The 24,528-nt window shown below is 37.4% G+C and overlaps 3 protein-coding genes across 4 annotated transcripts; 1 reads left to right on the top strand and 2 right to left on the bottom strand.

Moving 5' to 3' along the window:
* Positions 6,162-13,444, bottom strand: LOC109223241 (methionyl-tRNA formyltransferase). Of its 2 annotated transcripts, none has more exons than XM_019387467.1 (12): positions 13,134-13,444; positions 12,996-13,058; positions 12,098-12,232; positions 11,509-11,611; positions 10,846-10,916; positions 10,654-10,758; positions 10,226-10,259; positions 9,715-9,815; positions 8,251-8,310; positions 7,989-8,192; positions 7,228-7,345; positions 6,162-6,527 (listed from the first exon to the last, which is right to left on the bottom strand). In XM_019387467.1, the coding sequence occupies exons 1-11, from the start codon at positions 13,260-13,262 to the stop codon at positions 7,259-7,261; spliced, it is 1,092 nt and encodes a 363-aa protein (XP_019243012.1). In that variant the 5' UTR covers positions 13,263-13,444; the 3' UTR covers positions 6,162-6,527; positions 7,228-7,258. The 2 variants fall into 2 exon arrangements, with proteins under 2 accessions (XP_019243012.1, XP_019243013.1); XM_019387468.1 differs by having other exon boundaries at positions 6,162-6,524.
* LOC109223240 (ATP-dependent Clp protease proteolytic subunit 3, chloroplastic) lies at positions 13,926-18,864 on the top strand. The gene is made up of 5 exons (XM_019387466.1): positions 13,926-14,314; positions 14,913-15,027; positions 15,110-15,285; positions 18,129-18,224; positions 18,325-18,864. Exons 1-5 carry the CDS (start codon positions 14,009-14,011, stop codon positions 18,613-18,615), a joined length of 984 nt encoding a protein of 327 aa, XP_019243011.1. The 5' UTR covers positions 13,926-14,008; the 3' UTR covers positions 18,616-18,864.
* On the bottom strand, positions 19,211-23,961 carry LOC109223239 (dentin sialophosphoprotein). The gene is made up of 4 exons (XM_019387465.1): positions 23,586-23,961; positions 22,378-22,790; positions 20,613-20,655; positions 19,211-20,003 (listed from the first exon to the last, which is right to left on the bottom strand). Exons 1-4 carry the CDS (start codon positions 23,707-23,709, stop codon positions 19,549-19,551), a joined length of 1,035 nt encoding a protein of 344 aa, XP_019243010.1. The 5' UTR covers positions 23,710-23,961; the 3' UTR covers positions 19,211-19,548.

Raw genomic sequence — 24,528 nt, 5'->3', positions numbered from 1 at the left:
TAGGTTTCATGCTAAAGCTACAAAAAGCTTTGTCCCTGAGACTGCTATTGACAGGGCTGCCCTTCGTATAGAAAAACCGGACATGTACGAGGAAATCAGACGGAGGGGGATGGAGTTCTTGTTCGAGGAACCTGAAACGGCCAACCCAATGATGGTCCGGGAGTTCTATGCGAACTGCCCGGAACATATGTGCCGTTCTGTTATTGTGCAGGGCAAAGTGGTAGATGCCTCATTACTGAAGATTCGCCAGGTCTTGCAGCTGCCTCCGTTCACTGGTGAAACTAATTATTACCACAACTCCCCAGGGGTCGATTGGGACACTCTGATTGAGACAATATGCTTAGGGGGACGGCCAGTCTGGATACAGGAGTACATGACCCTTCATTCCAGGTCGTTCACATGGGAGGCTAAGTGCTGGTTCACCATTATTTGCAGCAGGTTATTGCCCACGGGCAACACGTCAGATGTGAACAACTTACGGGCTCTATTGGTTTGGTGCTTCGTAACCAAGAAGGTCTTTGATGTAGCGAAACTCATTGGAGATGAAATGTTCCTCCGGTCACCTCTGATGTCTAAGGGGTTTTACTTCCCCTCACTTGTGACGAGGTTATGTCTGCTGGCTGATGTCCGCCAGTCCTACAGATGGAACTTTGGCCACAAGAGCAGCATTCAGAGCTGCGAAGATCACAGTGGGCAGAGATGCACCCACACCCATTGAGCTTGACGACAATAATGATGCCCCAGTACCCATGGCACCATCCAGGAGATCTTATGATGTAGCCGGATCCTCTCGGCGACCCTAGACTGGGGAGGGGTTCTCTAGATCACCCTCCAGCCGACCCAGGTTGCCTTCTTTGGAGGAAGAGGTGGCAGAACTTCGCACCTCGGTAGATGGCCTGCATGTACGTTTGGATGCCATGTCTAGACGGCAGGCCAGGTCTGAGAGCCGGATGATGGCTTGGTTCCGCGCTATAGGGAGGGCTTGTAAAATGGACCTCAACACCTTCTCCGACTCCGAGTGATGACCAGGGAAGTTTTCTTACCCTTCTGCACTTTATTTGTTTTATGACATGGGGACATGCCATATTCTTTTTGTGTGGGGTGGGAGACTTGATTTAGTGTTGTGTATTGTTAGTGTATATATGCATTAAGTATGTTGTAGTTCTGTGCCTCTGTTTTTGTGCATAATTGTTTGTACTTATCTTAGACGTCACCGACTTGGCCCAACGACGGACACTTGTCGACGGGTTTCTTGAGGGCTAAGGTCGGATAAAAAAAATCTAGAAAATGTAGGAGACTCTTTCTGATGACGGACCACTTAGACAGTATTCTTGAGGGAAGTAGTCTAATANAGAGCTGAAATATCAATCGAGGTCGAAGAGATTCTGGAAAACTTTCCAGATGAGCAGCTGCTCGCAACTACTTTGGAAGATGCGCCATGGTATGCAGATTTTGCAAACTACTTGGCCTGCGGTATAGTTCCATATGACCTTTCATCTGTCCAAAAGAAAAAGTTCTTTCGTGATTGCCGCATGTATTATTGGGACGAGCCTCATTTGTTTAGAATATGTGTTGATAATATTATCTGGAGGTGTGTCCCCGAGATAGAACAATTTTCAATTTTGCAGGCTTGTCACGCATCAGCATACGGAGGACATTATGGAGGGGTCAGGACAGCTGCGAAAGTGCTAGAGGCCGGATTCTTTTGGCCAACTGTGTTTAGAGATGCACACCTCTGGGTCAAGGGCTGCACTGAATGCCAGCGGACGGGAAACATTTCCCGTCGCCATGAGATGCCAATGAACCCGATTCAAGAGGTAGAGGTGTTTGATGTTTGGGGGATTGACTTTATGGGTCCGTTTGTCAGCTCATTTGGCAATAAGTACATCCTTGTTGCTGTGGACTACGTATCTAAATGGGTAGAGGTTGCAGCGGTGCCCACTAATGATGCAAGAGTGGTGGTAGGATTTCTGAAAAAGAACATATTCACAAGGTTTGGGACACCAAGAGCGATCATCAGTGACGGGGGCACTCACTTCTGTAATAGAGCCTTCGAGAAACTACTTGCAAAATATGATGTACGCCACAAGGTGGCCACCCCTTACCATCCGCAAACCAGTGGGCAAGTTGAAGTGTCCAACAGGGAGATAAAAAGTATACTAACCAAGACGGTGAATGCCACACGAACTGATTGGGCAAAGAAGCTTGATGACGCACTTTGGGCCTACAGAACTGCGTTCAAAACACCAATAGGTATGTCGCCATACAAGTTGGTATTTGGGAAGGCCTGTCACCTGCCTGTCGAGCTAGAACATCGAGCTTGGTGGGCACTAAAGCAATTGAACATGGATCCTGACGCAACTGGACAAAATCGACTGACAGAGTTGCATGAGCTGGAAGAATTTAGATATCAAGCCTTTGAAAGCATGAGGCTATACAAGGAAAGAATGAAGAAAATGCATGACAAACACATTGTGGACAGAGATTTCAAACCCGGTGATAAGGTATTACTGTATAATTCAAGATTGAGATTGTTTCCGGGTAAGTTAAAGTCCCGATGGTCAGGGCCATTCAGAGTGGTGCAAATGTTCGCAAGTGGAGCTGTTGAGATCGAGTCAGAAGATGGGACAAACAAATTCTCAGTAAATGNGACTTTTTGAACCTTTACCTCCTAGAAGCACTTGAATCGTTAAAGATCATATAAAAGTCAAAGTGTCGGGTCGTAATGGAGCGGGAAAAGGAAAATCAGGAAAATACTTGAATGGTGCAATGGTTCTTAAAAAAATATTGAAAAATAGAAGAAGGGCCTTGTAAATAGGTGGTCCTAAAATATTGAATGGCAAGAAAAAGCCAGTTGCACCTAGGAAAAGTGGAGGGTAGCTTATAAAACAAGTGTGGAAGAATGACTGGGCTGAACATAGAAATTGGAATAAGGGGAACTATTGTATTAAAAGTGCTTAGGGAGGTTAGTCACTATACCAACCAAATGAAGCCCAATTGATCTTAGACTGAACAACTCGATTAGTAGAGTATTACACTAAGGGCAAGCTTATGGTGTATCTGTGTGGCATGTGAATGTTCTTTGCTGAGAGTGAGTGAATTCGTTCTATCTATAGTTCTTTGTTGTTTGATTTTATGTGTGTGGAACTTCTCTAAAAAATGTGATGTGAGGGCATGTAACTCCGGAAGAAAAAGCAAGTCTTCACCTCTGTTTAGAGTACATAGAGTAAGCACGAGTGTGGCATGGCATTAGAGTCTTCACCTGAGGTGTGGCTGTTGCACTGCTTAGGTTGTTCTTTCATAATGGCGGGTGTGACATAAATAGGGTAATGCATCAAACGATTAGGCCTAGAAGTGTGGTTCAACTTGCTCGAGGACGAGCAAAGATTTAAGTGTGGGGTGTTGATAATAGGTAAATTAGACTATAATTAGGCCCTAAAGAACCACATTTTTGTATAGCTTTTACGGTAAAAAGTGATAACAAAATGCTCTGATTAGTGCTTTTCATGCTTTGCAGGCTATATCCAATAAAAGAAGTCTGTGGAGAACTTTTGGGATCAATTACGGAGAAAAGGAGGCCAATCATACAATATCCACAAAGTGTACCAAGCGAAGGGACAAAACCAGAACTGAAGCTGGTCTGCCGCTGTCCGGGCGTAATCGCGGTAGGACCGCGGTAGGTCACTACTGCAGATTCTGAAGGCCACTCTGGCCGCGGTCCTGGCGTAACCGCGGTAGGACCGCGGCAGGACGCGTAAACTTCAGGGACCAAAGTGCAAAACACGGGATTTTAAGCCCTAAACCCTATATTAAACGAAGGAAGCCGGCCAAGAAAAAGAGAATGATTTTTGAAAGTGAAAAACATCAGAAGGAAGGGTAAGAGGCAAAGAGGATCATTGGGCATCAATCTTTAATCTTCTTCTTTGTTCTTTTACCTTTGAATATGAATTCTTTTGTGATTTTTGTTATTTTCATGAGTAGCTAACTTTTCTAATCTAAGGTTTTGGTGGAACCCGTTGGGGATGAATTTATTGTGATGTTAATATAGTTTTGATTGGTTGTTAATATCTATTTGTTCAACTACATTCTTGTTGTAGTTGATTGAAGGGCCCTCAATTAGCTGTGCCTATTTATTATGTATCTACTTGAGAGAGAGTGCATATTTAGGTAGTTGTTTGAACAACATCACTCCCGGAGTATAGACGAGAGTCATAATCGAGGGTTTAGAGGTTGGATTAGAGATAACGATACCTCGGGTGCAATCTAAGTGAACTGTAATGCGAATCTAGCTAGCGTAGCTTGAGAGAGTGCGTCTAGTAAATTATCATAATTGCTTGGGAGAGATTTATGATAGCTGGAGAGTTCATGATTGATAGAGGCAACTAAGTCAACGCTATAAGAAACATACAACCAAAGGAAATCAACAACGGGGGAAACCATTACCTTAGACCTATTCCAATTGTTTACAAATCAAGCATAGTTAATTTTTAGCCGTTTATTTACTTTAAGTTTTAGTTGTTAGAATTACCATCAACTGTTATTTACAACGTTTGGGGAAGTTGATTCTATAGAATTTAGTAAGTCCAACAAAAGTAATTGATAGGTTAAGTCCCTGTGGGTTCGACTCTAGGCATAAATACTCAGATTTTATTTGCAACGCCCGCGTAGTCTTTTGCGAGACTCAGTTGAGCGTGATCAACGTCTCAAAACAAAAAGAGAAACATATAATCTAGAACAGATGGAGCACTCTCTTTCACATCGAAAAAAGGAAATGTTTGATGGATGATGGTAAATATAACATCAAACTTTTTATTATTTTTTAAAATAAAAATTTACATTTTTGAAACTAAATGAAAAGTACTAGATATTATAGTTTTGCTTAGTTAATCTTTTTTTCAATTTTATTTCAAAATCATATATATTCGGTCATCTAGTTAATTCTCCGTATAATATTAGTGTCATTCTCTTTTGAATGGAGAGCATAACAAATGATCAGCCCAAAGTGCTTCAATAATTGGAGTACATTTCATAGTCGTTTTAGTTTGGGGGACAAACTATAGGCTATAGAGAACCTTGGTATTCATTCCAAAGTGGCCTAGTGGGAAACAAAACAGAATCATACTTTGGTGAAGAGAATATATATTCGACCATCTTCCAACTTATCTGCAAGAATTAGGACTCTATCGTGAGAATTCAGATTGAAATATTTAAGTGGCGACCTACTTTTGGGATAATGATTCATAGGTTTCAACTTTGGACTTACTTTTGTTTTTCACACTCAAAATTTCACCTTTATTAGAATTCAGTTCTACAATAAAATAAAGGATGTTAAATCAACGAAACAGAAGGAATTTTATAGTAAGATTTCTCCAGTAATGCATTGGGTATTTAAGTGAATATACTAATATGACACTGATGAGTCATGACCCTTTAATTGATCCATATTGCTACAGATTATCGATAATCTTCAATGTTTAACAATTGTCACTTGAATCATCACCTGACCGCTTCAAACTCACCTTGTAAAACTATTTTTTTTACATGATCATATGCTTTTTCAATGTCTAAAGAAAGTATGCATAAATCATTATAAATAAAGGAGAGTTATAGTGATGGTTTATAGTCATCGTTGTTTAAATCATGTTAGACAAGGGTGACTCAATAACACTAATGGCCTAACACTAAATTTAATAAAAGGCCTTAAATTTTTTAAATTGAACACAAATATGCAAAAAGTTAATGTAGCATTTCTTCTCTTTTTATAATATAATATAGTAGCCTTAAAAGACATTGAGCCTTTAGTTTCATATAGTAATATCATTATTATATTGGTAAAGGTTAATTTCAGGTTGATCAGTGTTAGTCATGTATTTACAATATATTACCTTGGATGTTGTTAAAAACTATGTTTACTAATATCAATATTTGAATAGTTTAATTCAACATTCAAAAATATTTCTAAAACTAAAATGTCGGCAACTTTTTTTTTTTTTGAATAAAGATTATGTACATTCTCTTTCTACAAACTTCAATATTGTCTAAGCGAAAATAAAATAATAAAATTTATTAGGCCTCAAAATTTTGGACCTTATTAGCCTCCCCTTGAGCCACCCTGATGGTAGATAGCCTACATAAAAAATTCATCACCTGCTCTCTATCTATTTAAGCTCCTGAATAGTCTACACTTGATAGCTAGCTAAATAGCTGAAACATGAATATTCTCAAGTCAACAAATAGATAAAGGGAACTTTACCATTAAAAGAAACAAAATCAAGCATACAAATCAGTTCAAATTCGTAAAAACAAATTTATTAGTCCTTTCCTGAAGCTGGAATATATCTTGTTTAAGAAATGTGACTTCCTTGAGAAGTCTGAATTATCCCGAGAACGGAGAAGATCACGATAAGAATCAGAAGCATCCAATCAAAGTTAAACGCATCATGTATTCTCCCAGTTCTGCGTTTTATGATCAGATATGCAATGAACTCTCCAGAACAATGACATTTTGTACGACCTGTCGACTTCTGCTGCAAGCCAAAAAAATGAAGCATCAATCTTTTTTCTGTTATGCTCTGTGGATAATGGTTTGTTTGCTTTTTGACTGCCAAGTCCAATTGGTTTACACCACTTGAACAGAAAAAAGGAGCATATATTCCATATACCACCAGTTTGTGGCTTTTGGTATCTCATTGCATTTGTCAGTATTTCAAATCACTTCACCCTTACATTGTGTGTGTTTTTACTTATTTGCCAAGATACATTAACTGGATTAAACTAGCACATGACCATGGAAGTAATTTAACCACTTCCATTTATCTGATAGCTTTTGCTTTTACCGCATGCTAACTGCAACCTTAGAACATTAATCTATACGATAAGTTCCTAGTAGTCATAGAATGGTAGTTGACTCGTTATTCTTCAAAAGTAAGTCTTTGCAAAAGTCATATTTAAGGTACAACTCCCGAGTAACTCTACACCATGTATTATAAGCTGAAAAGGAAAATGAAAAGAAAAGGAGTCACTAGAACTAAAACAAGAAAAAGAAAAGGAACCTTTTCCCAAAGAACAAGGATAATCAAGTTAGTTACTAGGATGTTTAATAAATTATTGTGGGTTTGGCATTCAATGGAAACCAAAAAGATAGAGCTGGACAACTAGAGGAATGGCTTACATGTGGCAGTCGCAGCAAAGAAAAAATCATTAACAAGAGAGTAATTTCAGCCTTACATTTGGTGTGCTTGACCGGCTTTGTAATCCATCATTTTTTCAGTATTTGGCCTCTTAAACCGTTCCAAAATGAAGCTGCATTAACAGCCCTCTTGCCGGGAAGTTGAACTTCCAAAACCTGAAATACCAGAACTAGTGTTATCAATCTCTAATATTGCCCATATTCGCAGCAACTCTCTCTCTCTCTCTCTCTCTCTCTCTCTACACACAAATCACTTCAAGACAAATACATGAGATAAACTTTAACGGATGCAGGTAAATACGTATGCATATAACCAATGATAGTAGGGCTTCAATCCACAAGAAAAAAAAAGAAACCAACCCTCTGTTACCGGATTCCCAAGAAACATCAAATTTAAAGTTTAATTTGAGCCAGCATAGAATATAAAATGTCGTTACACACACATACATACATACATACATACATATATACATACATAGATAGATACATAGATAGATAGAAAGAAAGAAAGAAAGCCAACATCAATTGTGGATATCATGCAGTTATCCAGATTTAATAAGACATGAAAATAGAGAATCTATGTAAGTTGTATAGGATAGCATTTTTCAGTCTCCTCTTCTGTATATATGGTTTTGCACAGCGTTTGTGCAGTGATATATAAAGTTTGTTACCACTTCAAAAAAGAAAAAAATTAAGACATGAAACTAGCAACCCATAACATCTAGGATTATAGACGCTGATAGAAAACTTGCAGCTTGAATCAAAATATTCTTGAATTTTAGGTACAAAATCTTCTCACCTCCAGTGCCGTGTCCCCACCGCAAGGAATTACCAGTGAACCTTTAGTAAAGAGCACATCATTGGCTTCTATATCTTGACTTCTGATACCGGTGTAAATCCGAGTAGTGATAATTTTAAGCTCTATACTACTGCTCTCGCCACTGCTAGGGTCAATGACCATAAGTCTAGCTCGAGTTCCAGGCCATCCTGCAAATGCCCGAACCTAAAGCTACTGTGTCATGATCCCTCAGCCCAGATTGAAAGACAACTTAGAAGAATACCTTATTATGAAGCACTTGGGCATCTTCATCAAAGGATAACCATGACTCCTCAGGAGTTATCTGAAAGAAGCAACAATCAGAGCTCATTCCCAGAATTTGATGGGAAAGGTTTATTTTATCTGGATTCAATTAGCCAAAAAGAAATCCAAAATCTGCATAAATGCATTGAATGACGTTTGAAACAAATTAATATTTAGGTATTGTACAAAAAGAATTATCTTGTGCAACAGTTTGAGACCCACTATTGGTGTCACTCCAACCGTCCAACGGTATTATCTCATTTTCAAGATGAATTTAGTTCTCATGTAAACCTACCTACCCATTGATAGTGAAGCATGGCACAAAGTTTCAAGCGGGGACGGGCTTACTGTCAAGAGCACTAAAAATTCAAGTATGGAAGAAACATGCTTCGTGAAGTAGGATCCACTGTCTGCCTGTGATAATATATGTGTAACCTTCAATCGATTAATCTCTAATATCACCCAATAGGAAAAGAGAAAAGCAAGGATTTTGCATGTGAAGATATGCTGACAAGTGAACAAATACGGCTAGCAATATGGAGGGAAGTGAATCCAAAGTTCCTTATGTTTCATGAACAGGATATGCAAGACTTTTCAATTTTGAGCTCACATCCTCTAGTGAAAATGGACCTAGGCTTTTCAGTAATATCTGGATGGTAAATGAAATGGTGAATAAATCATAAAAGGACACGTGGGCACCTATTAGGTGCTTACATTGTGCTCCATGAGTTCACCTAATGGCACTAATAATTAGACACTGATCTTCACCTCTGCACTAGGTAAAGGATCCCCCCCCCCCCCCCCCACCCAATGCTCCCTTTCATTTATATATTGACATCTTGGTTCCTAATCGAAATATGGGATTTATTACTCCAGAATTGGAGAACTAACTTGACGAGCGGAGTATTCTGTTAGGGCTCATCTCGGAATTTTATTCACATCATCTCAATTTATCTTGCAAATGCATTTGGGATCCTTCAACTAGACTCCACCCTGAACCCCAAGCCCTGATCCTTCAAGGTAACTTTAATCAATATCAGGCATATTTGCACAACACACCACGAGACTGTTCCAGAGTCATGATTCCATCCATAGCAGGGCCTATTATCTTCCTACAACAGGCCGATGGTGTCATCTTCAAGTGATACACTTAATGTAATAATAACGAGAGGTTCTAGGTAACTGAAAGACATATACAAAAGTTGAAAGTTTTGTTATGCACGTCTGGCCGTAAGACTTTCCTTAAACTCAGTATACAATACTGGGGCATATATCCAGGCAAGATGGCTGATATCTTAACATTCTCAGGACCTCTTGCTGTTGCTGATGCAGGAAATTTGGGGTTAAATATGCCACGATGTTTAACAAACCCACATCCAATTGGTTGACCATTACACTTGAACTCAGAACCAAACAGTGGACATGCTGTGGGGGGTGATTTTACCTTGGGAGCTAGGGTAGCTTTAGAGTCATCTTGCTCTTTTGCTCTTCCACTTGCAGACCCATCAAATATAGACGGAAGTTCACGAATTAGAAGTTTGGAACCTGAATGGAATAAAAGCCCATGAGCTATTGAAAAATGGAATCTGGATCATGACAAATATTCGACATCCCAATATCTGCACACAGCAAGAAAACAACACCGAATGTTCTTTGGGTACATGAATTTTGTAGAGCAATGATGACAACATTGCACTGCAATACTACCTCTTACGAAAAACCCTGCCAAAGATTCTCAATAGTTACACAATTAACTTGCTGTGACCAAAACTGAAAGCTGAAAACATATCTCCAATTTTACAGGACAAACAATGCATTCAATATCACAGACAGAAAGAAGATTGTCTTTTCAACTAAGGTCTAAGAATACAAATTTTCATCTAAGGAAGACAAGCATGGTAACAATGAAATGTTTCAGTTAGTGAAGAGCAGGAAGTAGAAGACGAGTAACAAACCTAGAGCAAATAGTAAGTCAAGTAAATCTGGAGCCTGCAAAAAAAGATATTATAAAGCATCAGTCAGAAATTTCATTAAAAAATGAAGGTGCTGTCAAGAAATGGGCAGTCCACATGCATATAGTTCCAAGGAAAAAAATAAGACGAGGAGCAACTATGTGGTTAGGCCAAAACTAATCAATATACTGACACATTTTTCATGTATCTGCATCATTATACACCAACCTTAACTGTTTCACCTTACCAAGCAAGAAAAATAAAAAACATGGAAAAAGGGAATAATCACAAGAATCTTTTTCCAATAATAGCAAGCAGCCCGAATCATTTTTTTTGCTGCATACAGCACAATGGGCTTTCAGAACTTAACACATCCATCCATGATAACAAAACTAATAAAAAACAAATTCTGGAAAGAAAATCACAAAGACCTTTATTTGATCATCAACTGTTACTCTTTCAAGCGCGATAACTGGTCCAGCATCCAATTTGCGAACTGTATAAGCTAGCGACACCCCTGTTTCTTTAACACCATCCTGAAATTACATATGCAGTTCCACAAATGAAAAATCCATCAAGCGAGTAACCCATATAATTTCCATAAGCTTTCAGGAGAAAGAAACCTGCAATGCTCTTTGAACAGGGGCTGCACCACGATATAGAGGCAGTAAACTTGGGTGTATATTAACTGTTCCTGCTTGATTGGACCAAAAAGGCTAAAGCTCATTCAGAAATTGAGCTTAAGCAGAAAAAATTTCTTTGTAAACTCCAAAAAGAGCAGTTGATCTGTTTAGGCGTTAGCTATTCAGAATCCCCTCTACTCGTCTAAGCTTTAGTATTCATATTACAATGACATCCCTTCTTACTTAGTATGCAAACTATTGGAGCTTCCCCTGCCATCAACATCGCCAGCTAAGAATGTTAAAAGGTGCTGACACCTGGCAGCTGCCATAGATTGTCCATTGTGAATCTCAACCGAATGTGCTACACTCAAATATTACATTCCAAGTTTTCACAATTAAATTTGACTAGAAGATTCTTGAGAAAACATCTTCTTAAACCACAGGAATGCCAAGTACAAGAACAATGTGGCTGAAAGCTATATCATGAACTAAATCAAAAAAACTAAGGGCTCCTCATCAAGTTTCAAGTGAAAGATGCTTCTACCTCTGATAGTTACCAAGCTCCAGCTCTTAAAAAAATGACAATGAAGCATTACCGAAGAATAAATGAAACCACTAGTTTAAAAGAAAATTGCATAATAATTGAGCGATCTATTGCCTAACCTTTTGACGGAATATTCAGAAACTTTGTGGGTAAAATATTTCCATATGCAGCAGTAACACAAAGCTCTGGCTCCAAAGCTTTAAAGTTAGAAAGAAATGCTTCCTGCATTAGAATAACACAGTTAATAAGACGCATAAACAGAATCCAGTCACTATAATTTTACAAACCACTGAGGATTGACCGGCAGAATCAATGATAAGAGCTTGGAAATTTTTCTCAGTGAAACACAAAAGCATAAAAATGCATCAAGAAAGCTATCGGTTTCTTACAGTTTCATCACTTAAGCATCATATTTACACTTATTAGGATATAAAACCACCTGATCATTAAAAGAAAGGTAACCTAATTTCTTTACCTGTCTTGCTACCCAAGAGAAACTATCCGAGGTTGGCCACCATACTTAATAATGGTTGATGTGCACATACTTTTCATGTCTTAAAGAATTTAACAAAAACTAGGGTCTCTACAAACAAAATGATTTCAGTGAAAAGTCACCATGGCAATTTTTCATAAGGAAGACAACCCAGGAGCAGGGACGCAAACTAAAAATATATACAAAATTCATAAATACGTAAATAACATAATTACCTCACCGGCCTTCACAGGTGTGAAAATCAAATCAGAAGGGAATCCTCTGTCAAGAGCATGTTGAGCAACCGGTGAAGGCATTACTTTTCTTCCTCTATCCCTTCTGGTGGGTGGTTGCGTAACAATAGCTGTGATCTAACCAGTGTCAAACTAGCTCAGTTTTCCACACCATCCGCAAATTAAGTACAACCCAAAACTGAAAAGATGCTTATAGTGACTTTAGCTACGTAAAAGCTACTGACCATAAACATCTACCCCAGATGGTATGCAAAAGCTAGATGCAACCCAAGGACGTAAGAAGTCGGCTTCATTCAAAGAAGAAAATAAGTTTGTGAAATTTTTTAGTTATAAGCACACACAATAAAAAAAAATGCAGACCCGTCAACAAAATTAAGGGAACAACTTTTTGTGCCGCATTACTAAAAACAATTACTTCAAAGAAAAGAGAGCTAAGAATAAAGAGGAATGAGCATAAATTACTTATGATTATGTAGAATAAAATTCAGCAAAATTAATTAGGGAAAGTGGTTAAGTCCTTGAAACTCGCATACACAATAAAGTTACCTTTAATTGTAAAAATCAAGTCTTTCGAGTCATTCTTGCTCAGAGGCATCGAATATGTTCGTGCACAAACAGCTAAACAACATTACATATATGCCCAGATGAAAAAGAATACACTTCAGTTGGAATAATAACACCACAACCACTACCCCTCAATCCTAAACTAGTTGAGGTCCATTATACAAATCATCTATATCCATTCTACTACATATTGCTCCAGCTTCATTCCAAAGCTCAACTATTTATCTTTAAAAACACAATACTGCAGCAAGAAATATAGACATTTGCTTATGACAGATGTTACACTAGTTTAATTTACAAATGTCTGTAAGCATACCTCAAATACGGAATCTTGGGCAGCAGAAGCATTGAATAAAGCATCAAGAACTGAAGCAGAAACCTGAAATTATGCAATTAACAATAAATATTGCAATAGTACGAAGAAAGGGGAGATTGGAGCAATATACCAACGAACCTGAGGAGAACCCAGAAAGACAAGACGTTTCTTCTTTGAATTGGAAGTGATAGTAGAAGGAGCAGAAGAAGAAGAAGCGGTAACAGTGAAGCTACAAAAGCGTCGAATCATCACTGAAGAAGACAGCATCCTAATTCCCTCCCAAACACAAACACAAATATATGTAAAGATGAGGATGTTTTACTTTTTCAAGAATAGTTTGTTTGGATACAAGTAGGTGTTTGCCTTCTCTTCCCCTACTTCCTCCTTTTCCTTCTCCTTTCACCCCTTTTTTTTTGTTTTTGGGTTAAGTTATTCCTTTTTCTCTTCCTATTTTGCTCCTCACAAGTTAGACAATTGTATATAATTTTGTAAAAACTTAATTAAGAGATACTCCCTCCGTTCTAATTTATGTGAAACTGTTTGATTGGGCACGGAATTTAAGAAAAAATAAAAACTTTTAGAATTTATGGTCCTAAACAAGTCCAAATGGGGCCAGAGTATTTGTGTGGTTATAAAAGCTTCTCATTAAGGGTAGAGTTGTAAGTTTAAGCTAAATTGTTACCAAATTTAGAAAGGTTCGTTCTTTTTGAAACGCACCAAAAAGGAAATAGGTTCACATAAACTGCAACAGATGAACGTAACTTTAAAAAAAAGGTGGAAGTACAAATAAAAAAAGCTCATATATCAGAATTTACATTGTAAAGACCTCGGGCCTAATTAAATGTTTTTTTTAATATATATAAAAAAAATATAATACACACACATATATAAAGTAGGACAGGGAAATGTTTTTCTTTTCCGGAATATATGTATAATATCTGTTAAAAGGAATTGAAAAAATCAACTTCTTAGCCAAAACCCCTAAAAGCAGAGAGAAAGAAGCGAGAGCTTAGATGGAGGGAGGTTGTCTAACATTCACTACAACACCAACAAGACCTTCAACCTTATTCAATTACAATCCTACAATTACCAAACAATTTTACAGCAATTCACTACCAAATACTATTACACACGATAAACGAAGAAGAGGATTGTCAATAAAAGCATCGACCCACAAATTTTCTACGGCGAAACCGACGCTATCTCGGAACTGGGATGTTTCTAGTTACTCAAAAGCACCTGCTTGGTTGCCCAGATTTGAAGAACTTGATACTACCAATATGCTTCTTCGTCAAAGGATTATCTTCTTGGGTTCTCAGGTTGTCACTTATTTTAATAAAGATTTGTTTTTTGGGTTTTGTTAATTCACTCTTTATAATAAAAATTTAAACTTTATACGTGGTTTTGTTAATTGACCATGTGGGTGTTATGTTTCTCATTCATTCTGCTTAGCTTAATTGGTGTTAGGTGTCATTACTCTGGTAAAGATTTGTTCTTTCTTCTTTTGTGGGTTTCTAATTCAATAAAGATTTGAATTTTGTACGTGGTTTATTTAATTGGTCATATAGGAATGAGTTTTTTGTCTTTTTCAATTCCGTTTTGATTTATCAATTTGCTGCAGCTAGCTTAGTTTAATTAGTATTGCTTGGATAATTTGTCACTGCATGGATTTGTTTTCTTAGATGGGTTTCCTGTTTGTTAACAACAATTCACCCTATACTATTGGCCAAACATATAGCTCTTCGTTCTGCGCGAACAAACTTTCATTTGATTCTTGTGGAGTGACAACTGAATGATACGCTATCTGTGATGGATTATGTTATGATTAGAACTTGACAATGAGGAATTATCTTATATTTGAATCCTAGAAGTGCGATGTTGTTTTTAAGACTTGGGGAACTGTTTGGTGATGAACAGGTAGATGATATGACTGCAGATTTTGTTATAAGCCAGCTATTATTTCTTGATGCTGAAGATCAGAAAAAGGACATCAGATTGATCATTAATTCACCTGGTGGTTCAGTAACTGCTGGTATGTCTAAGTGTTTCACTCACTTTGGTTGTAGCTGATGCTATCCTTTTCATCTGAAGTTGAACCACACCATTTTTTATAGGGATGGGAATCTATGATGCTATGAAAATGTGCAAGGCTGATGTTTCTACAATCTGCATGGGACTGGCTGCATCGATGGGTGCGTTTCTCCTCGCATCTGGCAGCAAGGGAAAGAGGTACTGCATGCCGAACGCAAGGGTGATGATTCATCAACCACTTGGAACTTCTGGTGGTAAAGTATGTGCTTACACTTCCCTTTACTCATCAATTTGTAGTGTTTTCTTTTTTGCGTGACACACTTATTCGAGAAAAACCTAAGTTATGCAAGGGCGTGATTGATGGTTCAACTTTGATGTACTATTATTTGTTTGTGCTCACTGAGCTTCTCTGAAGCTTTTTGTATTTTCTTTTGCTACATATATACATCCAAACACACAGAGAAGACTTTCTTACCAGAATTTTTTCTATGAAATACGCATTTGCCTAAGGATTTTTAATGAAAAACACTGTTCTCTTACCACTAAACACTGTTCTCTTAACACTAAACACTGTTCTCTTAACACTGCATCTTGAGTTCCCGATTCTGCAAGATATTTTACTCTCTGATTTCTGAACAATTTTCATTCTGTTTGTTTTTCTATTCTGAAGTTCAATAAGTTAGCCCTATCAAATTTGGAACATCCTTATCTTTTAGACCCGGTGCTTACTGGTTGTCCTACTTGTTAGTATTACCCCGTTCGTATTCAGTTCTCTTTATGGATATATCTGAGTTCGCTACATATAACTTTTGATTTGCTCAGTCAGTTGATAGTGGCCTCTCCTGCAGCATTTCATTGCTGGGAAGGATTGGTGTAAAATTCTGAATCAATGTATAATAAATACTAACTTGACTGATGGATTGGTTCTAAAACTGTTCGACATATAGTTAATAGTTTATTGGTCTAACTAACTTATTCTTCTAGATGCAAAAATCTTTTAGATCTTTCTCTCTCACTTCTCCTCCCACCTCCCTCTGTGTCCCGCAGTCAAAATGTCTGCAGTTGTCCACTCAAATGGGGTTAAAGCTTTTGCTTTACATTGTATGCTTGTAATGGGTGTATGCACATACGATATGCATGATATAGCCAGCAATCAGGTTTCAGGTTGAGCTTTCACTGGCCATTTTTAGATCTAGACAGCCAAGCTAGTATTCTTCTGTATGAGTATGACTGAAGTTCAATAACAGTTGCCCCTGATGTCTTGAACTTATCTGCATTTGCTGTTCAGTTTTGAATTTGTTCTGTCAGATTCCCTAGCAGCTTCAGGAGTTACTGGGTGCACTGGCTATTTTGTCAAACATGAAGCATAAACCTCTCGTGTTCCTGTTGTGCCAATAATCTTTTGGATAGCCTAGCTAGTGCTGGTTTAAATAATGAATACATTCATTCTGATATCACAGAGCAAAGATGTGATTCAGGGATTCATTTGCTAATATTATTTGGGGCTAAATATTTGATAAAATGGATCTTGGGCCTAACTCAACCCCAAAAGCTAGCTCATGCGGTGAGGATTGCCCAAGACCATATAAGGAGACCAAGACACCCATTACCCACCGATGCGGGACACAACTCAACAATATTTGTCTTATGCTCTCTGAATATTTTGGTCCAGCTCGATGCCAGAAGTCTAACTGAGCTGTGTTGAGGGAATCCTTTTGGCAAGTGTCAGCTTCAGTATAGGAGACCTGAGAGAATGAAGTCATAGGGACGCCTGTCAAATCAGCTAGCAAAATCACTATATTAGGGATTATAATTATCCTTTTCACGCACACATGTTGCTCACTCTGATTTTACACTCTATACGATTCTCCGAAACTAATTACCAAAATTCAGTCAACTACTACAACAATTTATATAAACAATTTCTAACAGCACTTTCCAGTACAGTGGTCAACCATAGCTTTTTTTTTTTTGTCATTAAAAAATATATAATTGGGTAGAACCAAACCAAGGAATGTGCATGCTTTGGTTTCATGTTGATTCCTTATGGACATGCAAGTACACAGTGGTCTTACAAGTAATATTGAGTGAGCGAGTGTTGATCCAACGGCAAATTGATGCCAAGTAGTGTTAAGAACCAAAAATAAACCTCCTATACTTGGTCAAACGACAATTAATGAAGGAACTAAACTAATTAACAATTTAATTAATATCTCAATAGTGGTGCTTGTAATGGTTCTGAAATTCAAGTGAGTTAAGCCTAGAACTATGATTTTCTCTAATACTGTAATCAGTCAATTGCTTCTTTCAAGGTAACTATCTTTCAAGTTGCTTATAACCCTATCTTAACCTATTCTCTTTATGTCTATGAGGATACTGCCAATGAAGATGCATAAAGCTCCACGCCTAATTATGGTTGCATAAGGCAATCAGGTATATGTTCTTCATAAAAAAAAAAGGCAATTAGGTATGTGTATAATATATCCTAATTGTAAATCAGTCCACCTAGTGAACTCAGTAACCTGATCTTATGCTATTTGGCTTAGTTCTAACCCGTAATTTGCTACTCCCTCCGTTCCAATTTATGTGAACCTGTTTGACTGGACACGGAGTTTAAGAAAAAAATGAAGATTTTTGAAATTTGTGGTCCTAAACAAATTAAAAAGGGGTTCAGAGTATTTGTGTGGTTATAAAAGCTTCTCTTGAAGGGTTGAATTGGAAGTTTAAGCTAAACTGTTTCCAAATTTAGAAAGAGGTCATTCTTTTTGGAACGGATCAAAAAGGAAATAGGTTCATAAACTGGAACGGAGGGAGTAATATTATTGATGTGACATTAATTTATTTGAGGAAGTTATGCAAGCACTCGGTATCATGTCAATAAATGTTACTCATAAGCTACTGTCTCTTCTCTGGATGCATTTCAAGTAGGTCAATTTCCGTCATCCTAGCATGCATCCTTCCTAGTTTAATTACTTTTTTTGTTGTTGTCTTTTTCCTCGTTAATCAAGATATACTTCCTTGAACTCATCTTCATTGCTAGCACATCGGTATGTCTCTTTCAACTATTTTCACAATTAACTTTTATTTGACTTGATATTCCAGGCAACAGAGATGAGTATACGGATCAGAGAAATGGCATACCACAAGACTAAGCTTAACAAAATACTATCAAGAATTACTGGCAAGCCTGAAGAAAAGGTGATTATTTTAGATACCGTCTCTTACTGTAAATGAATTATTTGTGAAAGTTATATAGCTCTTATATTTCTCTATATCCTTTCTTCTTTTTTTCTTCTAGATTGAAGTGGATACAGACCGTGATAATTTCATGAATGCTTGGGAGGCTAAGGAATACGGATTGGTTGATGCTGTTATCGATGATGGAAAACCAGGATTGGTCGCACCAACTGCAGATGCCACAGCTCCGCCAAAAACACGAGTTTGGGATATGTGGAAGATTGAAGGAAGCAAGAAGGCAAAGAAAAATTTGCCTTCTGAAGAAAGGATGTTGCAAAATGGGTATGTGAGTACTCAGGATGATGAGCAAAAGAGCAATGAACAGAAAGATGAAGCACCTACTTCTCTATAGTGTATTGGCATACATGTAACATGTTGCCTTGAACAAATGTACTAGTCGTATTCGAATTGAGATGTTGTCTCAGGGATTAGTTGTAGATTAATACTAATTTCTATATTATGCTCGAGGTCTCTTGAGCCTTCTGTTGTACCAATGTCTATTCTTTTAAGGTTGTTCAATATTAGAATTGGTATTCTGTTAAGGATTTAGGTCTATTGTTAGAAAACAATTCGAAATGCAAATTAGCAGAATGTTATGCCAGCTTGCATGACTCGTTTAAGTTTAAGCATTAACGATTAGCATTTTACAAATTAATAATCCCTCCTGAATAATGATTTTTTTGGAAAGAACTCTGTTCACCTAATGATTGAATGAAATCTCCTATAAATTAGCCAATCAAAGAACTTTACTGTTGTAACAACTGTGCAGCAAATATATTGCTTAGTATTATCAAAGATACAATTAGTTTACATGCTATACCTAATATTTGATACTTAAAGGAAATTCTTTGTATTGTCAACCAAAGCAAATGAAGATTCTTCCTCATTGCTTTCCTCTTCAATGAAAGCTTCATTAAACGCATTTGCAATCCAGTAAAAGGTCAAAATATAAAATGCCAGAAATTAAAAAACTAATGGACGAGAGCTTCATTACATGCATTTACAATCCAGTAATTATCTTTTCTACAATACAATCTTTTTTCTTTCAGTTTCCGTGCATCTGTAGATAAAAGCCAAAAATGACATAAATAGAAAGAGAATAGCAGAAAGGAAAGGCATACTGCAAAAAAAACTACAAAATAAGAGGACATGCCAACAAAGATTTAGCTTGATCCTCGGACTGTGTTGTCAGTCAACTGAACCTAAAAGCAATGTAGTGGCTTCTTCTGGAATTATTTCAAACTTGAAGCATCCATCCCGAAAACCACCAGAATACTTCAAGTTCTCAGATAGAGTTGACCGTGTCGCTGCTTTCACTATCACTGCTGCTGCTTGCACTATCACTTCCACTTCCACTCCCGCTGCCACTCCCACTTCCACTACTGTCACTCCCACTACTACTGCTAGAACTTGAAGTATGACCCTCTTTTTCCGCTGCATTTACCTGAGCTCTAAGTTCTTCTGCAGCATTGCGGCCCTTATCCTCATCATCATCACTTACATCCACATCAGCTATCTCATCATCTGTATCGTTTTGGTGTGGGATATTAATATCAATGCCTGTTCCAAATTCTTTCACAGTGATAGTCCCTCCATTGGCTGCTGTAGTATCATCCTCGTCGTCATTCAGTATATCCAATTCTTCCTCCAGGTCATCATTCTTCATGTCTGGTGATGCAGTTGACTGATTTGCATGTGAAGATGGATATTCAGAAATATTCTCAATTTTGTGTCTTGAATCTAGAAGAAAGAAGCGAAGAGTCAGCTACTAAATAAAAGGCATCAATGACGGATGAGGAATCAGAAATTTCAGGGTTTCTTTAAGAAAGAGCTCGCCTATCCCACAAAATGATGCAGATTGAGATAAACCATTGAACCAAAAAAATGAACAAATAAGTGAGAAAACAACAGCTTAGCCATCAATCAATCAGAACAAATGCAAAATGATTTTCTAGGTAGAAACAGATGGATGTGCGCAGCTTAATTCAATCAAACTACTGATTAGAAAGAAAAAAACCTCAATCAAACTATTGTGCCGTGGATGATATGATACAACTTAGCCTATCCTAAACTGTGAGAGCCAAATGGCAGAAGACTCCAGACAACTTAGTCCCGAAGGTATCTTCTTCTTGGTCAAGCTAGGTCCTTGAATAATTAATTTCAGCAACTTGAGTGATCTTTTATACATTTTTCATCTCATTCTTTTTCTCCCCTGCATTTCTAATCTGTATCTAATAACCACTTACACTCCTTCATTGGATAATTCAACCAAATATAAGGTAAAAACCCCTTCTTCCCTATCTTTTCAGCGTAACACCACCATACAGAGCTCACTTTGAGAATACATACCTGAACTTCGAAAATCACCAACTTCAATCCGTTCCACCTCAACCTGAACAAGCATCAAACAGAAAAGTTTGAGATATTGGTCTAATAGTCAAAACTACAAAGGATATGGAAACGGACAAACTAATCATTTTTCCCCTTTAGCATGAGGGGCAAAAATAAAATAATAAGGCTGAAATTGATATACTAAAGGCAGCTAGATGTTATGGAAAAAAATGAGAGGTTGATGAGACACATCAAACAGCAACGAAGACATGAAAGGAGTAAACGATTTTATCTGTATTCGGTAAATTCAAAAAATGAGATACAATGAAGAGTAATGTTGCTGGCAATACAATCATCTGAAGGCAATTTCAAGAACTAATCTAGACAAGTTCAAGCATGATTTAAACAAGAAAATTCTGTCACTCAAGACTGCAGTTTTAAACTAATGGCTGTAAAAGTTGTTGGCAATAGGCAATGCACCCATCGACTACAGACCCCACCATTTCTTTTTGTTATGTTGAAACAAGTAGAATGGACGGAGAGAAGATACCAACATGTGCAATGATAATCACTTTGCCAAGTACTACATGTAATAATAGGAAGTGGCGGCAAAGCCCCAGCATCTAACATTCCACCAAAATGTGTAACTACACCACTGCCCAGTTATTTCTTTTTTTTGACAAAGCCACATACCAGTTATGCAAACATACATATAACACTATGTCCTTTCTTCTGCTACGCAGAAGCATAACACCAGCGCAAGCAAAGGTAAATTGTGCTTTCCAGCCAGACTCAGTTTAGCATTTTAAAATCGTGGGGAGTCTCAACAGAAGAACTCAAGTTAGAGAAATCAAACAAGTAATATCTTTCACTGATCTAAAGAGTGGCACAAAGCAAAGGCATACAGGTTGAAGATGAGTTGAGAAATAATCATGGGAGAAGTCACTTTCATCTTTCATCACATCGTAATTTAGTTTGAATGGACCAAAATCAGGATAAAACTTGCTTTTATCTTCACTTTGAGATTGATTCAAGGGTGAAGAAAGAACATGTGCATAACAGAAACCAACCCAACTGTCCTCCAAAAGGAGTGCATTCCAGTAGGAAACTACAAATGCAACAAGGAATCTGCCACCTAAATTTGATCTATGATTGAGCAAGAGTCCTTGTTGCTCTCCAGCCAGAGAAGAATATCTCATTCAAAACTCAGAGTTGCAAAGCAGATGATGAAATGACACCTGCTGATTGGACAGAGCAGCAAAAAGAAGCCACTGCCATTGTTAATTTTTGAATGAATAGTTCGAAAGTAAATTGGAGATCTGCTGATTGGAGTGAGGTTTACCAAGGAAATAAAAAATGATCAATGTCAAATGTCACGGTTCATTAGGTCCCAATTGAAATAGACTTCTGCATGTTATCAAAATACTGGAGCAGCCATAATATGTCAGTTCTATCTGGATCAAGCTACTACTTGGACTATGGAATATGGATATAAGTATATAACTGCAAATTAAGCTTATTTCATTTTATCTGTTTCAATAAACTTGTGAACAGATATCATCCATGTTACTAAGAAGGTGAGTTTATCATAATTTATCATCTTGGGAATCTCAATTACCTTTGCCTAACTCCCTTGAAATCTTTTATCAGAGAATAAGGTAAGCAGGTTCTTCAAATGGTAAGCATAAATACAAAAATTCATGTATAAAAATCTGCAGAAGTATCACATTGCAGTTCTAAGCAATCTAGAAGAAACTGAAAGTAAGGTTGGAAAAGAACTTACTGGTACAGCAGGAACTGCAGTCTTATTCTGAGACTGAAATTTAGCCCCTTTGGAAACTGGAGGTGAACTCGCCTCTGCAGGCATTCCAACCGGTGCAGATACCGGTGAAGGTGTAGGTGCACGTGCAGGTGTAGATGAAGATGCAGCTACTGCTACTGCTGCCGCAGCGGATTCTCCGGGGAGTCGGTTATACCTCAACCGCTTAACTGCCGTGTGTAACCGCTCCAACCGAAATGACTCACCATCAAAGAAAAGAACAGCATCATTTTCCTTGTAATCCTCACTACTCCCATCAAAGGCGACTTTGGGTTTACCAGGCTGGTTATTTTGAAATTCAACAGAAATCTTATTGTCCTTGGTCTTGTGTAGTTTTCCAGGTTGGTTTTTATCAATTGAAGCAGGTTTAAATTCATCTGGAGATATAGAAAGGAATTGTCATTTTACCTATTCCAGCAACAACATTAGGATAGCACAAAAAAGAAGATAATGTTAGGGGAAAATTGTACAAATCTCATCCTTTGTCATTTATGCAAATGCAAGTTAAGAACAGTATGGGCAGTTCTAATAAGGGGATTCAAAAACAAAAACAATAAGGACACACATGGGATTTAAAAATGTGACCTAAATCAATACTTGAACCATCATTGCCACTATATTAGAAGTTTTCCTTGTATCAAGGAGATTCAGTAGTGTGTTTTTTTTATCCTATTTGCATAGTATAAGGGGATTCATGTGAACCTCCTTTACTTGGTGTAGCTACGCCCCTAAGTATGGTCAACTAAAACACAGCTAGCTAATTCAGCATTTTCACCATACTTGGCTAAAGATTGATCTAAGAATTTAAGCTAGTGAACACGGAGTACCACTGCATCACTAGTATAACTGATATTGGGAGAGAACTAAGTACATATCTCCAAATTTCACATATACATAATGCATAAATACGCTCACGCACAAGTTGAGGCTAAAGATACAAATTGCTGCACCTCACGAGTAATTGCAATTGTTCTTGACTTGTCTTACACAAGAAGCAGCATAATAGCAAAAAGATTTCAACACAGTTGAAATAAAGTTAGTATAAAATTACAGAACCCGAACATATTTATTAAAACAAAGGAAGTTTGTTCCTCGTATTCATCCATGTAGATACTAATAGAAAAAAAACGTGCACAAATAAAGGGAGAGAGTGGGAGATCAGGAGAACATACAGCGTAAAGTACAGAACTTGGAGGAAGGATGGTGGTCTTTGAAGGAAGAGCCTAGGCTCAGATTGTACCACCGATCTGGCTGTGGCGCCGTGCTTGGCTCCTCTTTGTTGTTTATGTTAGCCATTTTCAACAGCCCTAGCCGACAAATTCCTCCGAAAGACGAAATACAAGGTCGGAGAAGACAATAGTGGGCGGTTTGCAACTTGCAGCTAATTTTTTTTTTTTTTTTGTGTGTGTGTGTGTGTGTTATTTTCCTTTTTCCTTTTCTGCGAAGAGTTTCTCTATGTCCCCAAGAAACAATTACTCAATTAGGGCTCTAAGTCGAACGTGCTCAACAGACTGGTCCACCAAAGGTCCTTTGGTTAAGAATTATTATGCAAAATTGTTATATACTGAATAAATGTGTAATTTCTTTTATAAGGAATGAGTAACATATAATGTGAGTAATAACACATGAATTATTTATTCGCCAAATAATAAAGCAAAATTGTTATAAGCTATGAATTTGTATGTGGTGAAAAATACTACACGGAATGTTATGCAGGAACCACATATTTTAGGATATTTTTGTTTTTAGTTACTTTTAATCGCACATTCTTAATATTAATAGTACAAAGTGCCACATAAATTCAATGCTATGTGCATCTCTGGGACATAAGATTCGCGCGACACATTTTGAATCAGAAAGCTAAAGTTAGAATTTAGCCTGTTTGGCCAAGCTTTCTTTTTTGTCCAAAAGTATTTTTTCTGGCCAAAAGCACTTTTAGTCAAAAATTAAGGTGTTTGGCCAAGCTTTTGGAAGGAAAAAAATGCTTTTGAGAAAAAACAGAAGCAGTTTTTGAGAAGCAGAAAAAAGTAGCTTCTCTCCAAAAACACTTTTCTAAGAAGCACTTTTGAGAAAAATACACTTAGAAGCAGTTTTCAAAAGCTTGGCCAAACACTA

This window comes from Nicotiana attenuata, chromosome 3 (genome assembly GCF_001879085.1).
Source record: "Nicotiana attenuata strain UT chromosome 3, NIATTr2, whole genome shotgun sequence".
In the NCBI taxonomy this organism is placed as follows: domain Eukaryota; kingdom Viridiplantae; phylum Streptophyta; class Magnoliopsida; order Solanales; family Solanaceae; genus Nicotiana; species Nicotiana attenuata.
This window is presented reverse-complemented; position numbering and strand designations above follow the sequence as displayed.